This window comes from Ochlerotatus camptorhynchus, unplaced genomic scaffold, assembly GCF_037179485.1.
Source record: "Ochlerotatus camptorhynchus isolate MF236.1 unplaced genomic scaffold, CSIRO-AGI_Acam_v1.1 ptg000041l, whole genome shotgun sequence".
In the NCBI taxonomy this organism is placed as follows: domain Eukaryota; kingdom Metazoa; phylum Arthropoda; class Insecta; order Diptera; family Culicidae; genus Ochlerotatus; species Ochlerotatus camptorhynchus.
In genome coordinates this window covers 281596-304303 of record NW_027040532.1, presented here as the reverse complement: position 1 = coordinate 304303, position 22708 = coordinate 281596, and the positions used below count along the sequence as shown (strand labels likewise).

The window sequence follows — 22708 nt, the reverse complement described above, 5'->3', positions numbered from 1 at the left end:
TTCATCAGCTTCTTGACTATCTGATCTTAAAAAAGAACTGCAGGAGAACAGAATTTCAAATAAATTAAATGTATTTCAGAAAATATTCCTGACTGTAATTTAGTTTTTTCCTTGGTTATTTCCCATTTAATTCTGTTCCGCCACGTAAGTGCCAATAACCAACGCAAGGGCGACAACTTCACTTGCACCCTAGATATGAATCCATTGAACCAATGACTTTTCTTCCATTCGAAGTCATGACAAGAGGTTTTACGCCTCAGAACAAGCTCGATTGGGAATGAACGCGGACTCTTTGGAGTGAGAATGCAGTCATGCTTACTTAACCTACGGGGCCGTCTAACGTCAAAGATGATTATCTTAACTCAGAGAAGTTGAGTGACATTCTAAATAGCTCAGGAAAATTCTTTATAGTCGAGGGAACCTCGGATAGATTCAGGGTACCTCAGCGATATTTAGGAGAGCATAATGAAGTTTCTTTTGAGAAGATCAAGGGAGCTTTAGAAAGGTTCACAGGTCCGTCAGAAACGTTTAGGGTACTTCAGCATCAGACTTAAGAGAAGCTAAGAAAATCTATAAGAAGTTAAGGATAGTTCAAACTTCCAGTTCAATAAACCTCAGTCAAGATTTAGAAATGTAACCTTATGTTCAGGGAACTTGGATACCAACAGAGAACCTGAGAAATATGTCGCTGAAGTAGCCCTTTAAAAGCAATAAAATTAATAATGCAAGTGAATCAAATTTAGACATAATTTGAGCATTCAAACTGAAGTACTCAAATGTCCTTTCTTTCTCTTGGTGTTGACTCCTTCTTTATAATATAGGCAGTACTTGGACAGATAAAAGCGACAACAATCCATTTAGATTTACTTACCAATCAGGTTAAGGCCTTGTTGTCCTCTGCTGTCCGAAGAAGTCGTCTCCACTCTACTCGATCCATGGCCACAGTTCGCCAGCCTCGTAGTCTGCGAAGGGTTCGCAGGTCGCCTTCTACTTGGTCGATTCACCTAGCCCACTGTACGTCGCTTCTTCTTGTTCCTGTTGGGTCGCTTTCTAGAACCATTTTCACTGGGTCGTCGTGCGGCATTCTTACGACGTGCCCAGCCCACCGTAGTCGCCCAAAATTTGAGGGCGATGGATGGTTCTTCCAGCAGCTGGTGCAATTCGTGGTTCATTCGCCTCCTCCACGTTCCGTCATCCATCTGCACTCCACCGTAGATGGTACGTAACACCTTCCGTTCGAAAAAACCAAGGGCGCGTTGGTCCTCCACGAGCATAGTCCAGTTCTCGTGACCGTAGAGGACCACCGCGTCTAATCAGCGTCTTTTAGACAGTCAACTTAGTGCAGCGGCGAATTTTATTCGACCGGAGCGTCCTCCGGAGTCCAAAGTAGGCACGATTCCCTGCCATAATGCGTCTTTGAATTTCTCTGCTGGTATCATTTTCGGCGGTCACCAGTGAGCCCAAATACACTAACTCATCGACCACCTCGATTTCGTCACCGTCAATCTGAATTCGGAGTGAGAGGCTAACATTGTCTTCCCTAGAACCTCTTCCTTTCATGTATTTTGTCTTTGATGCGTTGATGGCAAGTCCAATCCGCCTAGCTTCAGTCTGATGTACGTTTCCGCCATCGTCTCAAAGTTTCGTGCCATGATGTCAATGTCATCGGCAAAGCCAAGAAGCTGGATGGATTTTCTGAAGATCGTGCCACTCGTGTCTATCCCAGCTCTTCTGATCACACCTTCTAACGCGATGTTGAATAGCAGACACGAAAGTCCATCACCTTGCCGTAGCCCCCTTCGAGATTCAAAGGGACTCGTTTACCCCGATACTCGAACAACGCACATCACTCGATCCATCGTCGCCTTGACCAATCGCGTCAGTTTATCCGGAAATCCGTATTCGTGCATAATCTGCCATAGCTGATCTCTATTTAAAAGGAAGGTAAAAATCCAACTGGATGGAGGTCCTCGATGTTCCTTTAAGCATTGGATTACGGTTCCTGATCAGATGGGTCTTTATCAAACCATTGAATGTGCCGGCACGGGCATACTTTTCGCGCGACATCGATCTAACTACTCCTCTAAGTACTCGCATCCTTCGCGCCGCGTTCCAAAGCGTATTCATCGACGTTTCGCGCGATAAACCGTCCACGAATTGCCGCCAGTATCCACGTTTCTTGGCTTTGATGAGGCTCTTGAGTTCGTGTTCAAGAGTCGAGTAAAGGGTGTCCACGATAAAATTGCCACACACAAAATTGATTCGCAAAATTCGAGTTTTCATCCGATTGCCATCAAATTTTCAGGGATTGAGAAATAACTATTAAACTTCATTTTACCATTTTACTCGTATTTTATTTACAGTCCATACGCAAATGCCCGCACCTTGGCCTTAACCCCGGCCTTAAGATTCTGCACAACCTGTGAATCAACCGTTTTTTGCATGTAAACCCATACTTTCTTCAGTTCCTCGACTGTCTTCACTACCTTAGGTCGTTTAAGAAGGTGCTGCTTCATAATCGCCCAGTACTTCTCGATGGGGCGGAGCTCCGGAGTGTTGGGAGGGTTGAACATTTTCGGCACGAAATTGACCTTATTGTCCGCATACCACTTCAGCACGTCCTTGGAGTAGTGGCATGAGGCCAAATCCGGCCAGAAGATTGTTGGGACGTTGTGGGCCTTCAGGAGAGGAAGCAGCCGCTTCTGGAGGCACTCTTTTATGTACACCTGTCCGTTCATCGTGTCCTGGGTCACGAAAGGTGCACTCCGCTTCCCGCACGTGCAGATGGCTTGCCAAACCAGGAATTTCTTCGCAAATTTGGACATCTTCTGAGTGCGGACATGCTCCGGAACGCTGAACTTATCCTTGGCCGTGAAAAACAGGTTGCCGGGGATCTGTTTGAAGTCGGCCTTCACATATGTTTCGTCGTCCATGATGCAGCATTCAACTTTCGTCAGCATGTTGAGGTACAACTTCCTGGAACGGGTTTTGGCGGACTTGTTCTGCTTCTCGTCGCGATTAGGGGCCTTTTGTACCTTGAACGTTCGAAGCCCAGCCTTAGTTTTGGCCTTCTGGACAAAACTTCGGCTTAGGTGCAGCTTCTTAGCCACATCCCTAACGGAGGCGTTCGGATTTCGGTTGAAGGCCCCAACTACGCGGTTGTGATTGTTGGTCTTGTACAGAATACTTTTTCCTTCACTTCTGGGCTTCCGATCGGTGGTCAACCGTTCCTCGAACCGCTTAATCACTCGCGACACCGTGGAATTCGCGATTCCCAACGTTTTAGCGATGGAACGATGCGAGAGCTCCTTGTTCTCGTGATGAATGCGCAAGATTTTATCACGCACGAGCTGTTCTTTCGACTCCATTTCCGCGAGTTTTGATCACAGGACTTTAAAACTTGCAGGATGTAAATAATGCACTATGAACTAAATCCACCCAAATTTTCATTAAATTCTACCCAACGGTTAAAAAGTTAGAGCAATTTCATAGTGTGGCAATTTCATCGTGGACACCCTTTACGCTTCGAAATACTCGGGTGTTCCGCGTTTCCGGAAATGCTTAAACGCGTTGGACTTTTTACGATAAACCTCAGTGCATTGCTGGTCCCACCAAGGGGTAGGAGGTTTCCTACGAAAAGACGTTCCTGGAACCGGCCGAGTTTGAGCTCGAAGTGCGCTGTCCAAGATCAGATTGGAGAGGAAGTTATATTCCTCCAATGGTGGAAGGCCTTCTACCGACGACACGGCTTCCTCTATCGTGGTTTTCAACGTTGTCCAATCGATATTACGGGTGAGGTTGTATGCGACGTTAACGGATTCCGACGGATTGAACCCACTGACAATCGAAATTTTGATCGGCAAGTTATCACTACCCTGGGGATCTTGGATCACATTCTACATGCAATAAAACGATAATGAGTTAGAGCAAAGTGTGAGGTCTAATTTACTTCCATTCGAGGATGGTCCAGCCATTGTTAAGAATTTGTCATATTGAAGTTATCTCAGAGGTCATCAAAGTAGAACGGTTGTCGTCATACAGTTCCCCCCAGCCTGTACCAAGAGAATTAAAATCTTCCATAATCAACCGAGGAGTTGGAAGATCTGAACAGATATCTGAAAGTTGTTCTTGATTAATTGAAACTCGGGGAGGAATATACACAGAAGCAATACAAAGGCTCTTGTCTTTAACAAAAGCCTGACAGGCGACAACTTCAATACCTGGGAATTGTGGAAGATTCACTCTATAGAAGGAATGGCACTTTTTGATCCCCAAAAGTACCCCTCCTCCACGCGAATCCTCACGATCCAATCGAATAATGTTGAAATCATTTAAAGGAAGATCGATATCTGAAGAGAGCCAAGTTTCACAAAGAGCAAATGCATCACAATCATAATTGTGAACTAAAAAATTAAAAGAGTATAATTTAGGAATAAGACTTCGGCAATTCCACTGTAGGACAGTGATCAAATCCCCGACCTCGTTTGGAAAATTATCCATCGAAGGAAATGGTTACTGCAAGGAGGGGCCACTTCAATGTAAATTGCTTCAAGAGGGTCTTCAAAGAAGGAAGCATTGCCAAAACAATGCTTTTGGGAGGATCAGAAATATTGAGGTACTTAAGGATATCGTCCACAATGTTATCAAATGAGAACAACCCAGATGAAGAAGAAGCTTCTGTTCTTAAAAATGGGACATCAGGGGTTTTGGATGTCGCCGGGAGGGGTGGAAAATCGTGGGTGGTGGTTACATTCCATTACTCCTCACGTTTCTTCGAGAGCGTGGTTCAAAGGTCTGGATGTAAGTCGGGGATTCATTCGCGTGATTTCAAGACTTATGTCCAACCACTACTCGCTAGACGCACATCTCTACAGAATAAATCTCGTTGACAGCAATATATGTAGGTGCAGAACCGGTTATGATGACATCCCGGAGATGAACTAGCCATAGGCTAAAAATCTTTTTAATAAAGAGCTAAAAAAAAAAAGTTAAGATGACATTGATCACGCAGTTTGGCATTACCCGGGTAATGAAGCCTCCAGAGCATGTCTATTGGATACCCTAGTGGCCCAAGGTAGACAACCCTTCCGTGAAGTAAGAGATGTATTGGGAACCCGCGATCTTCCCTACATGCAGGCGATCTACGAATTCCTTTGTTTGTCTGACGTTAGAGTTTGAGGTGATCATCCCCTCCTTTCCACACATTTTCCAGCCATTGTGTCCCAATCTTATTATCCACCTGTTTCTGTGCTACTTGCCCCTGCCCAACCAGCATGTCAGGCGTAATGTTTGATAATGGCAGAAAAGCATTTGTAAACAAACTTTTTAAGGCCCTTAACACGCGAACCAAAGTACGCCCACGCAAACTAATACCACTTTCAGTGAGAGTTGCCCCTATCCGATTATGTTGTTGGTTTGCGTGAGCGTACTTCGATTTGCGTGTAAAGGGCCTTAAAAAGTTTATTTACAAAAGCTTTTGTGCCGTTATCAAATGTTACGCCTGATTTGGTCAGCCGTTCGAGAGTAGTATCTGAAGGATGCTTCAGAGACCTGTTTCCTGTCTTGCTCCTTCCAATCTAAATTGTTACCCATTAACCTCGAGCCCGCCACGAGTAATTGGTACCCAAAATTACGGATTTTTGGCTCCGCAAAGTGTCACACACGACTGAGTCTAGTAAATAAACAAAATAGTTAAAAAAATGCGTTTTGCGAAGAGACGATGTTGTTAAAATCCAGTGCAATCATTGTTTTAATTTTGGTTTTCTTCTTCTACCCTAATATTAATACCTAATACTATATATGTCTACCTTGACGTCTGGACTATTTATTCAATTCTTCCTATTCCTATTCTTTCCTTCCAAAGTTCCTACTCATTTTATTTTGTTTTTATGACTCTACAGAAGTTGAATTACGTTTTTTTGCAAATCAAACTTTCTGAACAAAAAAATTCTAGCAATTCTAATGGTATGTGTTAAACAATTGGAGAGGTAATTTATCATATCATACAGAAGCGGGTGATCTAAATGAAGATAGTTAGTCGACAGAGCTAGCACTCATCACAACTTTTTATATTAACACTCAAACGCGATGCGTGTGTGTGTGTCTGTGTAACGTGAAATACCGTTTTACTTTGATGCTATGCTGATGATGCCTTCAGGGCAAAAAGTCAGTCAGGATATGAACGTTTTCATCAGTAATTTTAGAGCTTGCTCTCTGCAATCGCATATCCTCGTCATCATGGAGCGAGTTGGGTTGCCTTTTGATCCTATCTACCACTTGGAGTCCGTTCCGGGTGACGACAACGGTTTGACCAGGTCATCATTGGTTTCGGTCAGTAGCAGAAACATTCGGTCCCGGCATCCTACAGCAGCAGCAGCAGTAGTTAGTGGTACCCTGGAATATTGTAGCATAAGTAGCAATAGTAATGAAGGTTGCTCCAATGCGGGGGAAATAAACGTGGAATGCTAATTTATATTCGTTCTTTCTGGTGTTTCTTTTTCATTTTCTACAGCAAATTGCAATTTCGAGCGACGAGGGCTACAGCAGGGACCCAACCAGAACTAACCAACCTCATTCGGTACGGCAGCATCAGCAGCAGCAACTACAGCAGAATCTTCCCTGGCTCTACCGGGTGATTTTAATTGAAAAAGGACTCACAATTTGCGCCGGAACGTTAATCCATCCGAGCGTGCTGTTAACCACTGCAGTCTGCGTGATAAAGTAAGTGTTATTTGGCATTCTTTCCAAAGGACCTGATGGGGGTTTGCGTCACCTGGGATGACCAGTTGCCTTCCTTTGGTACGAACTGAACCATTGGAACAACTCTGCCAAACAGTAGGTAAAGGCAAACTTTCAAATTGAAACTTATTGCTTATAAACCACTTCGCTACCGGTTTGTTCAGATGGCTTGGCCAGAAATACCGAAACTGTAAAACACTCGTTAGCAATTGCGTGCGGTCACCACACAGTCAGTGTAAGGAGATACATCTGTGAAACTTTTCACCTGCGGAGTGCCACAGACTCCATCTACCATTTGCATACCTCGGTAACGATATCATCAGTATTGCACCATATGAATGCATTAATTTAAATTTCAAAATAAATGAGACTTTCAGGTTTTCCCTCGAGGTGTCGAAAGGTGCAAATGGGAAAAAGATCGTTACGGGAGAAAAATGGGACAAACTGCTTGCGGTGGGGCTTAGGGAAGAAGGGCCATTATTACTTTCCGGTTCGTAACTTTTTATTCCCGAACAGTTTTGCAACTGATCCCGATGTGCTGCTTGTTGGAGTGCTAAATTTTCACCCTAAGCCAGTAAAGGCCATGAGACAAAAGGTCCATTATACGTGCATTTATGGAATACCGCAAAATCACATAGACTCCGACAACAATAATTGCGGGGGAAGGACCGAAAACAATGCAATCAAATCTTCCAGCCTGGAATGCCCTCAGTAGGGCCAGTGAATGGTTATCATTTGATTCCCAGGCAAAACATATGTGGGTGGTGTGCCCATTCTCCGAATCTCCCTCTCTCTCTTTCTCTCTCTCTCTCTCTGGGCCAGACACTCGGGAAATTTGCACAAAACGAGTCAGTTCCGCTGTTTTGTCGCTTTCGGTGCACTCACTGTTACTGACCCATCCTAGGAGTTTATTGCCGTCAGTGAGGACTGTACCGGACGATGACCATGGTCAGTAAGATAGGAAGGGGATCAAAATTAAAATTTAACTTCCCCGGGCAGATTTTTTTTTCCACGTCGCTCCTGTCAACAAGTTCCTTTTGTGTTTTAATTATTTGCTGTATACTCTGTCGCTTGCTGAAGTATCGCTTGTTGTCTGAGACAAGCGGAAATGGGGGACCATTGTCCGGTAGATTTTGTTTTGAAGAGGGTACTTGAATGTGCAGTGCACAGGGTGTATTTACAATGTCCTTTCATGGTAAATTGTAAACATGAATGGTCGCTATCGTTACAAAACATGTTCAACGGGAAAGAAATGCAGAATTTCTCGACATTCCCGAATTGCGATTGTAAAAACAAATAGGGTAACTGATGATGGTTGGACCTATTAAGCCGGTTTCACACAACGTCAACATTCATGTCGTATTTGTTTTATGAATTCAACATATAATTATAAAAAATGCGTGATTAGGGGAAAGATCTACCTTTCTTGTTTCTGATAATAACATAAAAAGTTAAATATTATGAACAAATGATTTTATAAAAGGTTTTTATTCAGCAAAGAATTATGATGTTGGTTGGACCTATCCTGATCTTGGTTGGACCTAAAATATGATGATGGTTGGACCTATTTTTGCAAATGCTAGTTTAGCCCATATTTGTTCAAAAACTTTGTTTAGAGCTTATTGGTATAATGGAAAAACCCTTTTTATACAGTTTTTCAATCAAATCAAGAAATTTGAGTTTAACTTCGTTTTTAAAAAAGTTCACTTTCCACGCATTTACTATTCACTATGGCTCATGTTCTCGGAAAATCATTGACGCGATTTAGAAAATTTTAAACGTCAAACTATAGGTATTGTGGGGGTGGCGACCCCGGCGTAGTGGTTAACATCCATACCTCTCACGCCAAAGTCACGAGTTCAAATCTCACCCCGGACAAGTCACGAATGACCCAAGAGTGTTAAAGTAACTATATAAAAAAAAAAAAAAAAAAAAAAAAAAAAAAAAAAAAAAAAAAAAAAAAAAAAAAAGATAGGTATTGTGGTCCCATTGAAAGCTATCGAATATTTTTGGAATCGGTCAACTGGTTTTGGAGATATGGCCGCAACAAGTTCCAGGGTATATGGAACATGGACCTAATTTTGACATGGAAGGAATAAAACCTATCATTCGATAACAAGATCAATCACTAAATTGGACGATGTTTATCTGGCTGCGCTTGACGGGGAATATGACGTTTATGTATTCACGGAAACTTGGCTCGATGGGAGGATCAATTCAGTGCAACTGTTTGGTGACTCTTTTACTGTCTACAGATTAGACCGTAATTCATCCAACAGCATTCGTACTCGCGGTGGTGGTGTGCTCATCGCTGTTTCCAACGAATTCGCCTCTTGCGTAATCTCCAACGAACTATTTACTACAATTGAAGCGGTTTGGATTAAGGTCAGCCTCACTTTGCGGGACATCCTCATTGGAGCGGTGTATATTCCCCCTGAACGTCGACATGACTGCACCACAATGCAGCTTCATCTGGATGCTACAGAATTTGCATCGTCCATGGCTGATATAACGGATGTGCTTCTTCTGCTTGGTGATTTTAATCAGCCTGGGCTTAGCTGGTCACCCTCAGGCCAGGGTTATGCGTTTCCAGATCCGATTGCATCTTCAACTACTCCTGCCAGCCGCTTGCTTGTTGACGGCACGGTTTTTCATGGACTGAGCCAGATAAACCTTGTTCCCAATTTCCAGTCTCGTTTTCTTGACTTGGTTTTTGTTAGCGAAAGTGCACTTCTGGACTGTGTCGTCGTTGAAGCGCCTGATGTCATCGTTCCTCTTGACAATTTCCACCCTGCTTTGGATATATCTATCGCGAACGGATCTCAAATTCGTTTTGATGAAACCATGACTGCCACTCGGCTCAATTTCCGGAAGACCGATTTCCGTTTGCTGAGACGTTCCTTGTCCCGGATCAACTGGAACGTGTTGAATGACCTTGATATCGATACAGCAGCCGCTCGCTATAATAGCCTTTTGCGCGACTGTGTTTGTGCTTCAGTACCGAAGTGCCAACCTCCAAGAAAACCGCCTTGGTCTAACGCTACTCTCCGCAACCTGAAACGAGTGCGATCTAGAGCTCTCCGTGCTCTCACTCATCGACGATGTACCCTTACCAAGCGAAATTTTTCAATTGCCAGCAATGATTATCGCCACTACAACAAGCTTCTTTACAAGAGGTATGTAATTCGTACTCAACATAATCTGCAATGCCACCCCAAGGGATTCTGGTCGTTTGTGAATACTAAGAGGAAGGAAACTGGACTGCCGTCAAAAATGTTTCTCGGCAATGACGTAGCATTGACAACTGAGGACAAATGCAGCCTATTTGCTAGGCACTTCTTAAGCGTCTTCTCGAATGACTCCCCATCGCAAGCAGAAATTGAGCGAGCCGTCCGTGATGTGCCAACCGACATCGTAAACATGGATGTTTTTGCCGTAGATGTACAAATGGTTCTCTCTGTGATGAGTAAAACCAAATCATCATTTTCACCAGGTCCGAGTGTTATTCCATCTGCAGTCCTAAAAAAATGCTCCGATATCTTAGCTGCTCCGTTGTCCTTGCTCTTCAACCTGTCACTTCGTCAACAGAAATTTCCCGCACTATGGAAACGGTCTACTATGTTCCCTGTTTTCAAGAAAGGAGACAAACGCAATGTGGAAAACTACCGTGGGATTACCTCGCTTGGGGTTGAATCTAAGGTGTTTGAGTCGCTGATAAATGAGAGATTGTTTGCTTCCTGCAAGCATTACATAAGTACATGTCAATATGGTTTCTTTCCTGGCCGCTCCGTGGAAACTAATCTCGTCAGCTTTACGTCGTTCTGTATGGAAAATGTATGCAAGAAACTTCAAGTGGATGCCATCTACACTGATCTTAAAGCTGCGTTTGATAAAATTGTGCACGACGTTCTGCTAGCAAAGCTTGAAAAAATTGGATGTTCTGTTTCCTTCTGCAGCTGGCTTAGATCGTACCTCGTGCAACGTGAAGTTACTGTATGCATTGGAAACTACTCATCGTACTGTTTCTCGAACAGATCAGGAGTTCCACAGGGTAGCACTTTGGGACCAATGCTCTTCTCTTTATTTGTGAACGATGTAACGTTTATTCTACTACGAGGAGGTAAATTGTTTTTTGCCGATGACTTGAAGATTTATCTAGTCATTTGAGGCTATGCCGACTGTTTAGAACTACAAAACCTTCTTGAAATCTTTAATGATTGGTGTGAACGTAATTTTATGGTCCTGTGCGTCTCAAAGTGCTGCGTAATTAGTTTTCGTCGAACTAGGACTGCCATTTTGTTTGATTATAACGTTGCTGGAACTGCAGTTCAACGTGTCGATCACGGTAAAGACCTCGGTGTCATGTTGGATGAAAAGCTCACATACACTCGCCACTTCTCAACCACGATCGACAAAGCTAATCGACAGCTTGGATTCATGTTCAAGATATCTAAGGAATTTCGTGATCCTCTGTGTTTTAAAGCCCTTTACTGTTCATTGGTACGCTCACTACTGGAATTCGCGAGTGTAGTTTGGAATCCCTACCAAGCTGTATGGAGTGGACGATTCGAAGCTGTTCAACGCAAATTCGTCAGATACGCACTGCGCTATCTTCCATGGAGTGACCCGCTGAATTTACCACCGTATGCTGACCGCTGTCGTTTACTGGGTTTGGATACTCTTGCTAAGCGACGAAACATATCGCAGGTCGTCTTCGTTGCTAAAGTTTTACTCGCAGAATATGATGTTCCTGAGTTACTGGCCAAAATTAATCTGTATGCTCCTGCCCGAACACTCCGTCCGAGAACCTTGCTACATGAAGTAGTACATGCAACCAACTATGCTGCAAACAGTTCCTTTGTCGCCATGATTCATCAATTCAACGAAGCCTCTGACCTATTTGACTTTGACATCAATGCCTCGATGTTTCGTCATCGTTTGCTGTTGGCCAATTTTTAATTTTTAATGAGTGACTACATTTAGATTTAAGTGTTTCATTGAGACTATCAAGTCCGATGGACTATAATAATAATAAATAAATAAATAAATAAATAAATAACAAAATTGAGTGCCTTGGACCACATTGGCCACTTCCGGGCATGTTTTGGGTGCCTCCGGGAAATTTAGGGGCTTAAAATGACAGCATATCAGAACTTAATTCCGGTTTTATAGTTCTTTTTTCTCCTAGGAGTTTTTTTTCGGAAATATGTTTCAGTTAGCAATTTTTAGTTTGTTAACATTTTATTTCAAATTAATTCACACATAGAAGGTGTATGAGAAGTGCTTAATGTAAATTCATATTAACAGATTCTTTCGGCGCTTTCGTGGTAGTTCGGAAATCTGCGGTTACCCTTTCAGCCAACCTGACGATGGAATTCCTCCTTTAAATTTACGCCCAACTAGTGACGCAAGGTCTTTAGCAGCTTCCCAGATCTTTTTGGCCGTCTTGGCACAGCCAGAAGCAGCTCACATACAAACCCAATCCGCTAGCTGATTCTCCAAATCAACACTCAACACTATTTCCCTTCCATATTTCTTGCCGTGGCTTCCCTTAATTTTAGCGTGAAGTGTCGTTTTCGGAATATTGTACCTTTTCTGTGCCTAATACGCGGTAAGTGATTTAGTTCTTGCTAAAAGAACAGCCTCTTGAAAATTTTCGACCGTATAACTCTTTTTTTAGCCATTTTTTCAATCGAAGAAACTGATCACTCGGCCAAAACTAAATCGAATTTCAAATCAGCTGCGCATGAAGGATGTAGACAAACCGAAGCGCACCTAGCGGCCGTCTTACGAAACACATAGGTCCAACCATCATCATGCGTAGGTCCAACCATGATCATATTTATCTATTCGAATTTCGTCAATTATTCAAACATTTTAGTGAAACCAATGGATAAATGGCCTACTAACGTGTTGTTTACACCTTAAAGCAGTATTTTACTGCATGAAAATAAAAATAAATGTAAAAAATATTCCTTTTTTGTTTGTTTGAAAGTAAGGCATGATGACGAGCAAATGAGTGGAAAGTGAACTGTTTTGAAAACACATTGAAAATCAATCGTTTTGAAGTTTTTTCAATAAAACACCCATGCAAATTGAAGAAAAAGAGTTTTTTATGATAGTAAAGTGGTCTTTGAAAAAAAAAATAGCGAAGATTGACTAAACTAGCAATTGAAAAAATAGGTCAACCATCATCAGTTTTTCGATAGGTCCAACCAGAATCAATTACCCTATATGGATATCATTACTAAAAGAAAATTTTGTTGCAATCCAGATCTATTACTCAGGGGCTGTCCATAAAACACGTACTGGCTATGTGTTTTATAAACAGCCGCTGAGTGATAAAAGGGTAATTTAAGGAAATGTTTATCTTTTTTCGCATTGTTGATATTTGTCCGTATACATGTATTAATCGGGGATGGTCAATTTCACTGACATGGATTACCGAGGTGAAGCAATCGGTTAAGTTGTGCGAGTGAAACCCCTGAACAATACAAGAAATTAGGCACTTATTGCGTTTACGTTGAATTTTTGGTTTACTGATACAACAATATTTCATGATCTGCCTCACCTCTCGCTGTACCTCATTGGGTCCATTTCACATACAGACGTTTCGCATAAGGACGGTTCATATAATGGAAATTTTGCATAATGAACATTTTTCATTAAATTATATACATAAAGTGGACTAAATGTTACGTTTATGATGTGACTATTTTTTTCATTATGTACATTTTACATCATGGACGATTCGTATAATGAACGTTTCGCATAATGGATGCATCGCTTAATAGTATTTATACAAAATGAACCAAATGCTACGTCTAGAATGTGACCAGGCTCTACGTCGATGTGTTGAACTTTTGAACTGACGGAGACTTTGAACAAACTGAGCATCTGAAGCAGTGCATCCTGTGCCAGGAATGTAATCTGGCGGAGCAAAATTAATAACTCCGAAACGAAGCATTTTCGCGACTTGGTGTCTCCGGCAAAGTTTCTCATCATAATAAGGACTATCTATTGACATAAACAAATAGCTCAAAACTCAATGCAAAGATGGCGCCACAATCTAACTTCTCTGACGGTTTTGAGACTTGATGTCTTCTGTAAAGTTGTTTATCTTGACAAAATAAACAGCTCTTTTGGAGACGTAAATTTTCCACAGTTCTGAGTTATATGGAGTAAAAGAAAAAAAATATTTTAATATATTGTTTTTTCTTCCTGTTTCGTTTTTTTTGCTTTTAACCATATAACTTTTGTGAAAAAATACTGGTTTAAGCTTCAAATTTTAAAGATATTGTTGAAAAAAAAAAAACGAAAAAAAACTACAATTTTTTAACTTTAATATCTCCTAAAGCGCAAAAAAACGCAACCTGACATTTTTCCAGCAAAAATTAAGCAATACTCGATAAATAAAATATCAAAAATTTGAGAGAGGTATATTCTGGTGTTTTTGAGATGTTTTCATTATATGTAGTAGAAAATGTTTTTTGTCTTCTATAACTTAATTACTTTTTTGTTTATGATTTGCCCAGCAAATACACAGTGTCAATAGGTATTTCTTTACCTAAGCTACAAACGAAAAATATATAAAAAATATTTTAAAAAGATATGCAATTTGAGTAAACATCTCAAAAAGGTGAAAATTTCTTAAAATATGCGAAAAGTGAATTTTAACCTCCGAGTATCTCGAAAATTGCAACTTTGGTTAATTTAAGCATTATGAGCTTTTTTGTTGTAAATTTGATGTGTTTTAATATTAACACTATTCTAAAGATATTCGATAACTTTAGGTGGTATTTTGGAAAATACTTATTTTTTCAATAATTCATAACTTTTTTGTTTATGATTTGCCCAGAAAATGCACAGTGTCAGTAGGTGAAACTTTATCTAAACTACAAAATAAATATAAAAAAAATAATAAAAAAACAAATAGGGGAATTTACGTATTCTCGGCAACCTAAGCAGCGACCTTCTTTCTATAGCCTTTTTCTCTAAGGAACGCACACATATGCAGTATTGGTTTGTTTACAATCTTTTGTTGTCAGCTGCTCTAACAATTTCAGTCGAAAGAATTGTCAAAAACTGTTTTGAAATGCTTTTACAAAGCTCCAATCTTCTATAGTGTGAGCGAGTATTGTCGGCAACCAGTTTTTCTTCGGCAACCGATCCATTTGAACTGCATGTAAATCTGCTGTTCTATTATCGGCAACTCGAAATCAGCTACAATTTGTAGTGCGTGTGTTGCATTTCAAGAAAACCTTGCTAGATTGCTTTTTCTCAGTGGTAAAAATTGCGGAAAGCATAAAGAATCGTTTGCATGCATTCAGCGAAGTGTTTTCGTAAGAAAATCCAGTGAAAATATTGTTTCAATTTGTGTTGCCGAAAATAGTCTGTCATGCCGAAGCCGTCATTTCCCCTATGCAATTTGAGTAATTTTAATTTGTTTTGATAATTTTGATTTTTTTTGTAAAAAAATAATAATATTTTACAGTGTTTATTTTTTCTTGGCACAATACTTGTCCGCCACTTCTTCTAAGACACCATCTCAATCAAACAAATCGTTCGCAAGATATATGTTTTTCTATTGATGCGTATTGTTGGTTGCGCTACGTTGACGAGCCCGTTAAGCCCCACACGCCCCACACAGTCGACGTAGATGGTCGAATCCATCCACACCCATCGTACGTACGGAGGATTGTTTTGTCTATGGGACAGTGGGAAGACCAGAAGAAAAACAACAGAAGCTATTGTTCGAAGTTTTTCTGTGCACTTCAACCGGCTTACGAATAATTATTACTAAATTACCTAGTGCTGAATACCTAGTGAATTCTTAAATTAAGTAAAATACACAATCTTATACTAGTGAATTATCGATTGAGTTCGGGCAGAAAATATTTTTTGCTACTGCAGGTTAATAACGTAAAGCGGTATAACTAAATCTTAAACTAATTATAAAATTACCTAGGAATATTGCGATACGGCCTAAGAAAAGACCGAGAAAGGTGCTTAAACTACGTTAAATCGACAAGTGAAGGTGAAAATTAAACTAAAAATGTTGGTTTAAGCTTATGAACTACAGTTATGATCTAATTAGACACAGGAAATACAGCTACAACTTGGACTGAACATTTAGACTAAAACGTTGAGCGGTATAGAATCACTACAAGTAAGGAACGATCTCATACTCAATCTAATTACAAATAATTTCAAATATGACATTTATATTAGGAATTTTGTAATTCAATAAAACTGAATACATTGAATTGACAAAATCTCGATTCGCTTGCTACCGCACAACATCTTACAAAATTCTTGTAAGCACGTCGAGGATGTCTCGCAAATCGTCAACCAGATCCAGGTCGGAATTGAGTTCTGTCATGGGTGCGGTAAGCCAACTTTTCGGTACAGGCGATGTGGGTAGCGCAGCAGACAAGGACACGGGAACTCCAATAACCGATGCAGATGTAGTTGCCGGGATCAACAGTCTCACTATCGTGACCAACGCGAAACGCGGAGCGAAGGACTCGATGAAATCGGCAACAGGCGCAAAGAGCGATGCAGCTGTGGTAAAAGTAGTTCCTCCCCCTCCTAGTCCTCAGGTAAATCTTGACGTTGCCAATACCAGACAGGCCCATGTAAAGGGAGCCATACCCAAAATAAAGGTTAGTGCTACTACTAAAGTCAATCCCGTCCGGTCGTCAAATATTGTCGTTAACGCGAGACCCAACGCTCGACTTGATCTGAACCAACGCGTTCATATAACTCGGTACAGTCATTGCGAGTTGTGTAGTGAACGTGATACTAGTAGAATGGTGCAGTGTGATGGTTGCGATAAGTGGTATCATTTCTCTTGTGTAGAAGTGACTAGTGGCATAGCGGACTACAGCTGGATTTGTCCAAAGTGTCCATACATGCATTTCGGCGCAAGTCATCAAGAGCAGCAGACACCAATGCTCCAGCAGATTCAACCGGTAGATCCACCCCCCAACTCTGTAAGTTCAAAGAAGTCCACCGGAAAGGCAAGCAGTAACCGGAGCAATCAACGGAAGGTCGATCGACTATTGCAGAAGCTGGAAGAGCAGAAGCAGTTGGAACAAAAGTTTTTGGATGAAAAATACCGCATTTTGGATGAAGAGGACGCTGACGATGAAACTGTCGCCAGTGATGATGATGTAGGATCCGAGGAGATGTCCAAAGTGAGAGGATGGCTGAGAGATACGGAAAAGTGTGGTGAAGATTATGATTCCGGTCTGGTGGAAGAAGAGTCGAACGATGATCAAGTGCAAGCTGTCATTCAGCAGGCACCGACTATGGGGCAGACGGAACCGCAATCATCTCTACATGGTTTCGTTCCTAACCAACGTTCAACGCCTCAAGAGACCGTTCGTATGGATCCGAGGTTGAGGAGCCGTGTAATGCAACCTTCCGTTCCAGCACCGATCCCTGAAAGCCTGTTCCGCCGACCACCGGCACCAGTTCCAGAGGAGCCATTTCGTCAGCCTGTTGTTCCAGATACCCAGTTCCGTCAACCACCAGCCACAGCTCCAGGAGTCCAGTTCCGTCAACCACCAGCCACAGCTCCAGGAGTCCAGTTCCGTCAACCATCAGCCATAGTTCCAGAAGTCCAGTTCCGTCGACCACCGGCACCTGTTCCAGAAGGCCTGCTCCGAAGGTCGCCTTCGCACACGCTTCCAGAAGACCAGTTCTACCGACCACAAGTACTTCGGTCAGCTGCAGCTTTAGAAACACATAACTACCTGCCACAGGATCTTCGGCCTGCTCCAGCTCCAGGAATCCAGTTCCATCATTCGCAAGTCCCTCGAGTGGCTCCAGCTCCAGGAGTTCAGGGCATTCGGCCGCCACCTGCTGCACCAAATGAACACTTCTGGCCAGAACCAACAATCGTCCCGGAAAGCCAGTATCGTCAACCTTCAGGGTCAAGGAATGAAATGCTTCAAGGAGATTCAACATCCCAGGGTTTCGGAAATCCGGAACCAGCTGCTCGCAATGTCGAAGAGAACGTGTGCATCCTCAACCGAAGCCAGTTAGCAGCACGTCAGGCTGTATCCAAGGAGTTACCGGAGTTTTACGGAAATCCTGAAGATTGGCCGCTGTTCTTCTCCATGTACAACTCTTCAACGAAGATGTGTGGCTTCTCCAACGAAGAAAACATGCTTCGGCTTCGAAAATGCTTGAAGGGCAAGGCTCTAGATGCTGTACGATGCCGGCTACTCCACCCATCCAACGTTATCGGTGTAATTTCTACGTTGAAAATGCTATATGGAAGACCAGAAGCAATCGTTCAGGCATCAGTTAGGAAGATTCGGTCATTACCATCGCCACAAGTGGAAAAACTCGACACTCTTGTCAATTTTGCATTGACGGTCGAAAACTTGGTAGCTACGATAGAGGCATGCGGCGTCGAAGATTTCGTATACAATGCGTCTTTGAAATGTGAGCTAGTGGATCGTCTTCCTCCTGGGCTGAAGCTGGATTGGGCGAAGTATTCCAGAAATAATGCAGCACCAAATCTGCTTGATTTCAGTTATTGGCTGTACTCGATCGCGGAAGATGCTAGTTCAGTTATGCAAACTTCGTTCAGCACGCAAAGAAGTCGTGGAGCAAAGAATGATGGATTTATCAATGTCCACTCTGAAGCAGAATCAGAACTGTCCCGATCAGCAGCTGCAAAGACTCGGGGTATCCACGGATCATCATCAGCGCCAATGACAGAATGCATCACATGCCGAGGTCATTGTCCGTCAGTTGCAAAGTGCAAAAGATTTGCTGAGTTAAGCCTAGTTGCAAAGTGGGCTGTTGTACGAGAGAGAAAGCTGTGTCGCAAATGTCTGCGTAAGCACAATGGATCATGCAGGCAGCAAAAACCGTGTGGGATCAAAGGATGCATCTTTTTGCATCATCCGTTGTTGCACAATGACCACCAGGAGGTTGAAAAGGAACGTTCTGGCCAAACCTTTGCTACCGGAAGTTGCAATATTCACCAACTTCAAACTAGCGAAGTCCTGTTCAGGATTGTTCCCGTGCTAATCCACGGTCCATCAAAATCCATCCAGACATACGCGTTCATAGACGACGGTTCAGAGCTGACACTGATGGAAGATAGCCTTGCAGAGGAGCTTGGCGTAAAGGGGCCTCGAACACCGCTGTGCTTAAAATGGACGGGTGGTACCAAGAGAGTGGAGAATGAATCCCAGAAGGTGGATGTGGAAATATCAGCCATCGGAAATACCTCGAAGTCGCACAGGATGTCCAACGTACATACGATTCAGAACCTACAACTTCGGCCGCAAACGTTAGTGTATTCTGAGTTACTGCAACGGTATCAACACCTCGGTGGACTACCTGTCGAATCCTACAGTAACGTATGTCCTCGAATCCTGATTGGGCTTGACCATGCGTCGCTTGGGCATGCTATGAAAAGTCGAGAAGGAAAGCCATACGAACCTATCGCCGTCAAAACACGCTTGGGATGGATAATCTACGGGAGTTGTTCACGAACACAGCGAAACCAAAACTACGTGAATGTCCATACGATTAAAGTATGTGAGTGCAATCTTGATTCCGACGATAACCTGCACACCGCAATGAAGAACTACTTCACTCTAGATAGCCTTGGAGTGGCAAAACCAGAAAAGATTTTGCGGTCAACGGAAGAACAACGTGCCTTGGAAATGCTCGAAAAGCTGACAATCCCAAAAGAAGGGCGGTACGAAACGGGACTCCTCTGGAAGTACGATGATGTTCGCTTTCCAAGTAGCAAAGGAATGGCTTACAGAAGATGGCAGTGTTTAGACCGGCGCATGAAGCGGGATGAGGAGTTTGCAAAAACCGTGACGACGAAGATGGATGAATACGTGGATAAACGCTACGTTCGGAAGTTGTCGGATGATGAACTCAATATGCATCAGTCTAAGGAATGGTACTTACCCGTGTTCCCTGTTGTGAACCCCAACAAACCGGGTAAGGTACGGCTAGTCTGGGACGCAGCTGCTCCTGCTTATGGCGTTTCACTCAATTCGCTGTTACTCAAAGGCCCTGACCTTTTGACGTCGCTACTTGCAGTTCTCGTCCAGTTTCGTGAATTCCGGATCGCAATTTGCGGGGATATCCGGGAGATGTATCTGCAGGTTCTACTGAGGCAAGATATTCGACTGTGCTTCTTCTGGAAGGGCGATGAAGGCAACGCGGATCCTAAGGTGTACATCATGTTGGTGTTACCGTTCGGAGTGTCGTGTGCTCCAAGCATTGCGCAGTACGTCAAAAACACCAACGCCCAACGGTTTGAGAAGGACCATCCCACCGCTGTTCAAGCTATCGTCGACCAGCATTACGTAGATGACATGCTTGTAAGCGTGGAAAGCGAGCAAGAAGCAGTGGACCTCGCACGGGATGTAAAGAAAATTCACCATGAAGCCGGCTTTGAAATGAGGAACTGGATCTCAAATAGCCCGGATGTTTTGGAGGCGTTACATGAACGAAATACGGAAGAGAAGGACCTTAATATGGCAGAAGGAGTGATAACCGAGAAAGTGCTCGGAATGTGGTGGAATACGTCCACTGATTGTTTCACCTTCAAGGTTTCTCCACGGTACGATCCTGAGCTAATGTCGGGGCAGCGGACACCAACGAAGCGCGAAGTGCTCAGAACCTTGATGATGATCTTCGATCCTTTAGGACTCATTGGCCACTTCTTGATGTTCCTGAAGGTGGTACTGCAGGAAATTTGGAGAACATCCGTCGGATGGGATGACCCGATCGAAGAAAAACAGTTTGAGATGTGGATGCAATGGCTGAAGGTCCTTCCTGAAGTGGCAAAGGTAGAAATCCCGCGGTGCTACAGGACGGCTACATCTGTTGGAGGTTCCAACGAAGTACAAATGCACATCTTCGTCGATGCTAGCGAGAAGGGTTTCGCGGCGGTGGTGTATCTGCGATTCAAGGAGGGGCCCATCATCGAAACTGCGCTGGTTGGATCGAAGACTCGTGTTGCACCAATCAAATTTCTGTCGATTCCGCGCTCGGAGCTTCAAGCTTGCGTTATCGGAGTCAGGTTTGCGAACAGCATAGCACAGTCACTGTCTATCAAGGTGAATAGACGCTACTTCTGGACGGATTCCAGTGACGTCATCAGCTGGCTCAAATCCGATCATCGTCGGTATAGCCAATTTGTTGCTTTCCGAGTGAGTGAGATACTAGAAGCTTCGGAAGTTTACGAGTGGCAATGGATCCAAACTAAAAAGGACGTTGCTGATGATGGCACGAAGTGGAAACGGGTGCCTGACATGACTAGAACTAGCCGATTGTTTAACGGACCGGAATTTCTCAAGAACATTGAAGGAGAATGGCCTGTGGAACTACACATCGAAGGACCTACTACGGAGGAACTGCGCCCACATTTGCTCGTTCACGTCAAATTACCGGAGCCAATCATCGACCTCCAAAACTGCTCTAAATGGACTCCACTTGTCCATCGAACTGCATACGTGTTTCGATTCATCGGGAACTTGAGGACATCCAGACCCGAAGAAAGAACTATTGGAGTGTTGACGAGTTCAGAGCTAGCTACGGCTGAAAACTATTTGTACCGGCTTGCTCAGGGAAGTTCTTACCCAGATGAGGTAGCAGTACTATCGGGCATACGAGCGTCGGAAAACTTCACATTAACGATACCGAAGAACAGTTCAATCTATCATCTTTGTCCGTTTCTAGACGAACATGATGTACTCCGCGTTCGTGGTAGAACCATCAGTTGTCCGTTTGTTAATCAGGATGCGGTGAATCCTGTTATTCTTCCACGAGACCACCACATCACCCGTCTCGTCATATCCCACTACCACAGCAAATATCATCATCAAAACCATAACACAGTTATCAACGAGCTGCGGCAGCGATACAGCATCCCTCGTCTGAAGGCTGCCTACAACAGGATCCGTCAATGCTGTCAGCAATGCAAGAACGACCGTGCACGACCGCAACCACCGGCTATGAGCGACTTGCCTTTACCTCGCTTGGCCGCCTACGCTCGTCCGTTCACTTACATGGGGGTGGACTACTTTGGACCGTTTGTGATTATCCTTGGACGACGTCTCGAGAAACGTTGGGTACTTCTCGCCACTTGCCTTACCACTCGTGCCATCCACTTGCAAATCGTTCACACAATGACTATTTTATTTATTTATTTCATCAACCGATGTAGACTAGTACAAATACATATACAAATTTGTTTTTCTTAAGAATATTAAAAAATATATTGTCAGCTATTATATTTTTACTTCCTACGAGTTATGATTCCGTATGGAGTTAAAATATTGTTTTAGTTTATGCCGAGACATTGAAAAGTCAATGGTTTCGCAGTATTGATTGTAAGACGCCATCATGCGATTTAATGGCCCAAATTTTGCATAATTTGTGCGATGATGGGTTACGGCAAATAAATTTCGATTTCTGAGTTGTCGAGTAGGTACATAAAAATTTAATTTTGATAAAAGTTCTGCTGAGTTAATGCGCTGCGAAACGATATCGTTTACAAACGAAACCATTGCATATTCACGACGCTCTTTTAATGTTTGTATGTTTATAAGCATGCAGCGTGCTTCATATGATGGAAGAGGAAATGATGTCCAACCTAATTTACGAAGGGCATATAATAGAAATTGCTTTTGTACTGATTCTAATCTTTCTTCGTGCGTGATTGAAAATGGAGACCATACAATGCTGCAATATTCCAGTATTGACCACACATAGGCAATATATAGTGTTTTAATTGTGTATGGGTCCTGAAAGTTATAGCAAAAGCGCTTGATAAAGCCTAGCATGTTATTTGCCCTGTGAATAATTGTATTGTAATGGTCTATGAAAGTTAGTTTGGAGTCTAAGATAATCCCTAAATCCCTGACTCTTTCACATTTTTCTACATTCTGATTTCCTAATGCAATTGAAATGTTTG

General features: G+C 42.8%; 1 protein-coding gene across 1 annotated transcript in view; it reads left to right on the top strand.

The window, feature by feature from the left end:
* LOC135713688 (uncharacterized) overlaps positions 1-22708 on the top strand; it is a 145180-nt gene that overhangs the window by 83568 nt on the left and 38904 nt on the right. The window contains exon 4 of the mRNA XM_065236874.1: positions 6512-6720. Coding sequence (XP_065092946.1) covers positions 6512-6720 — 209 coding nt within the window. The remainder of the gene's footprint in view (positions 1-6511; positions 6721-22708) is intronic.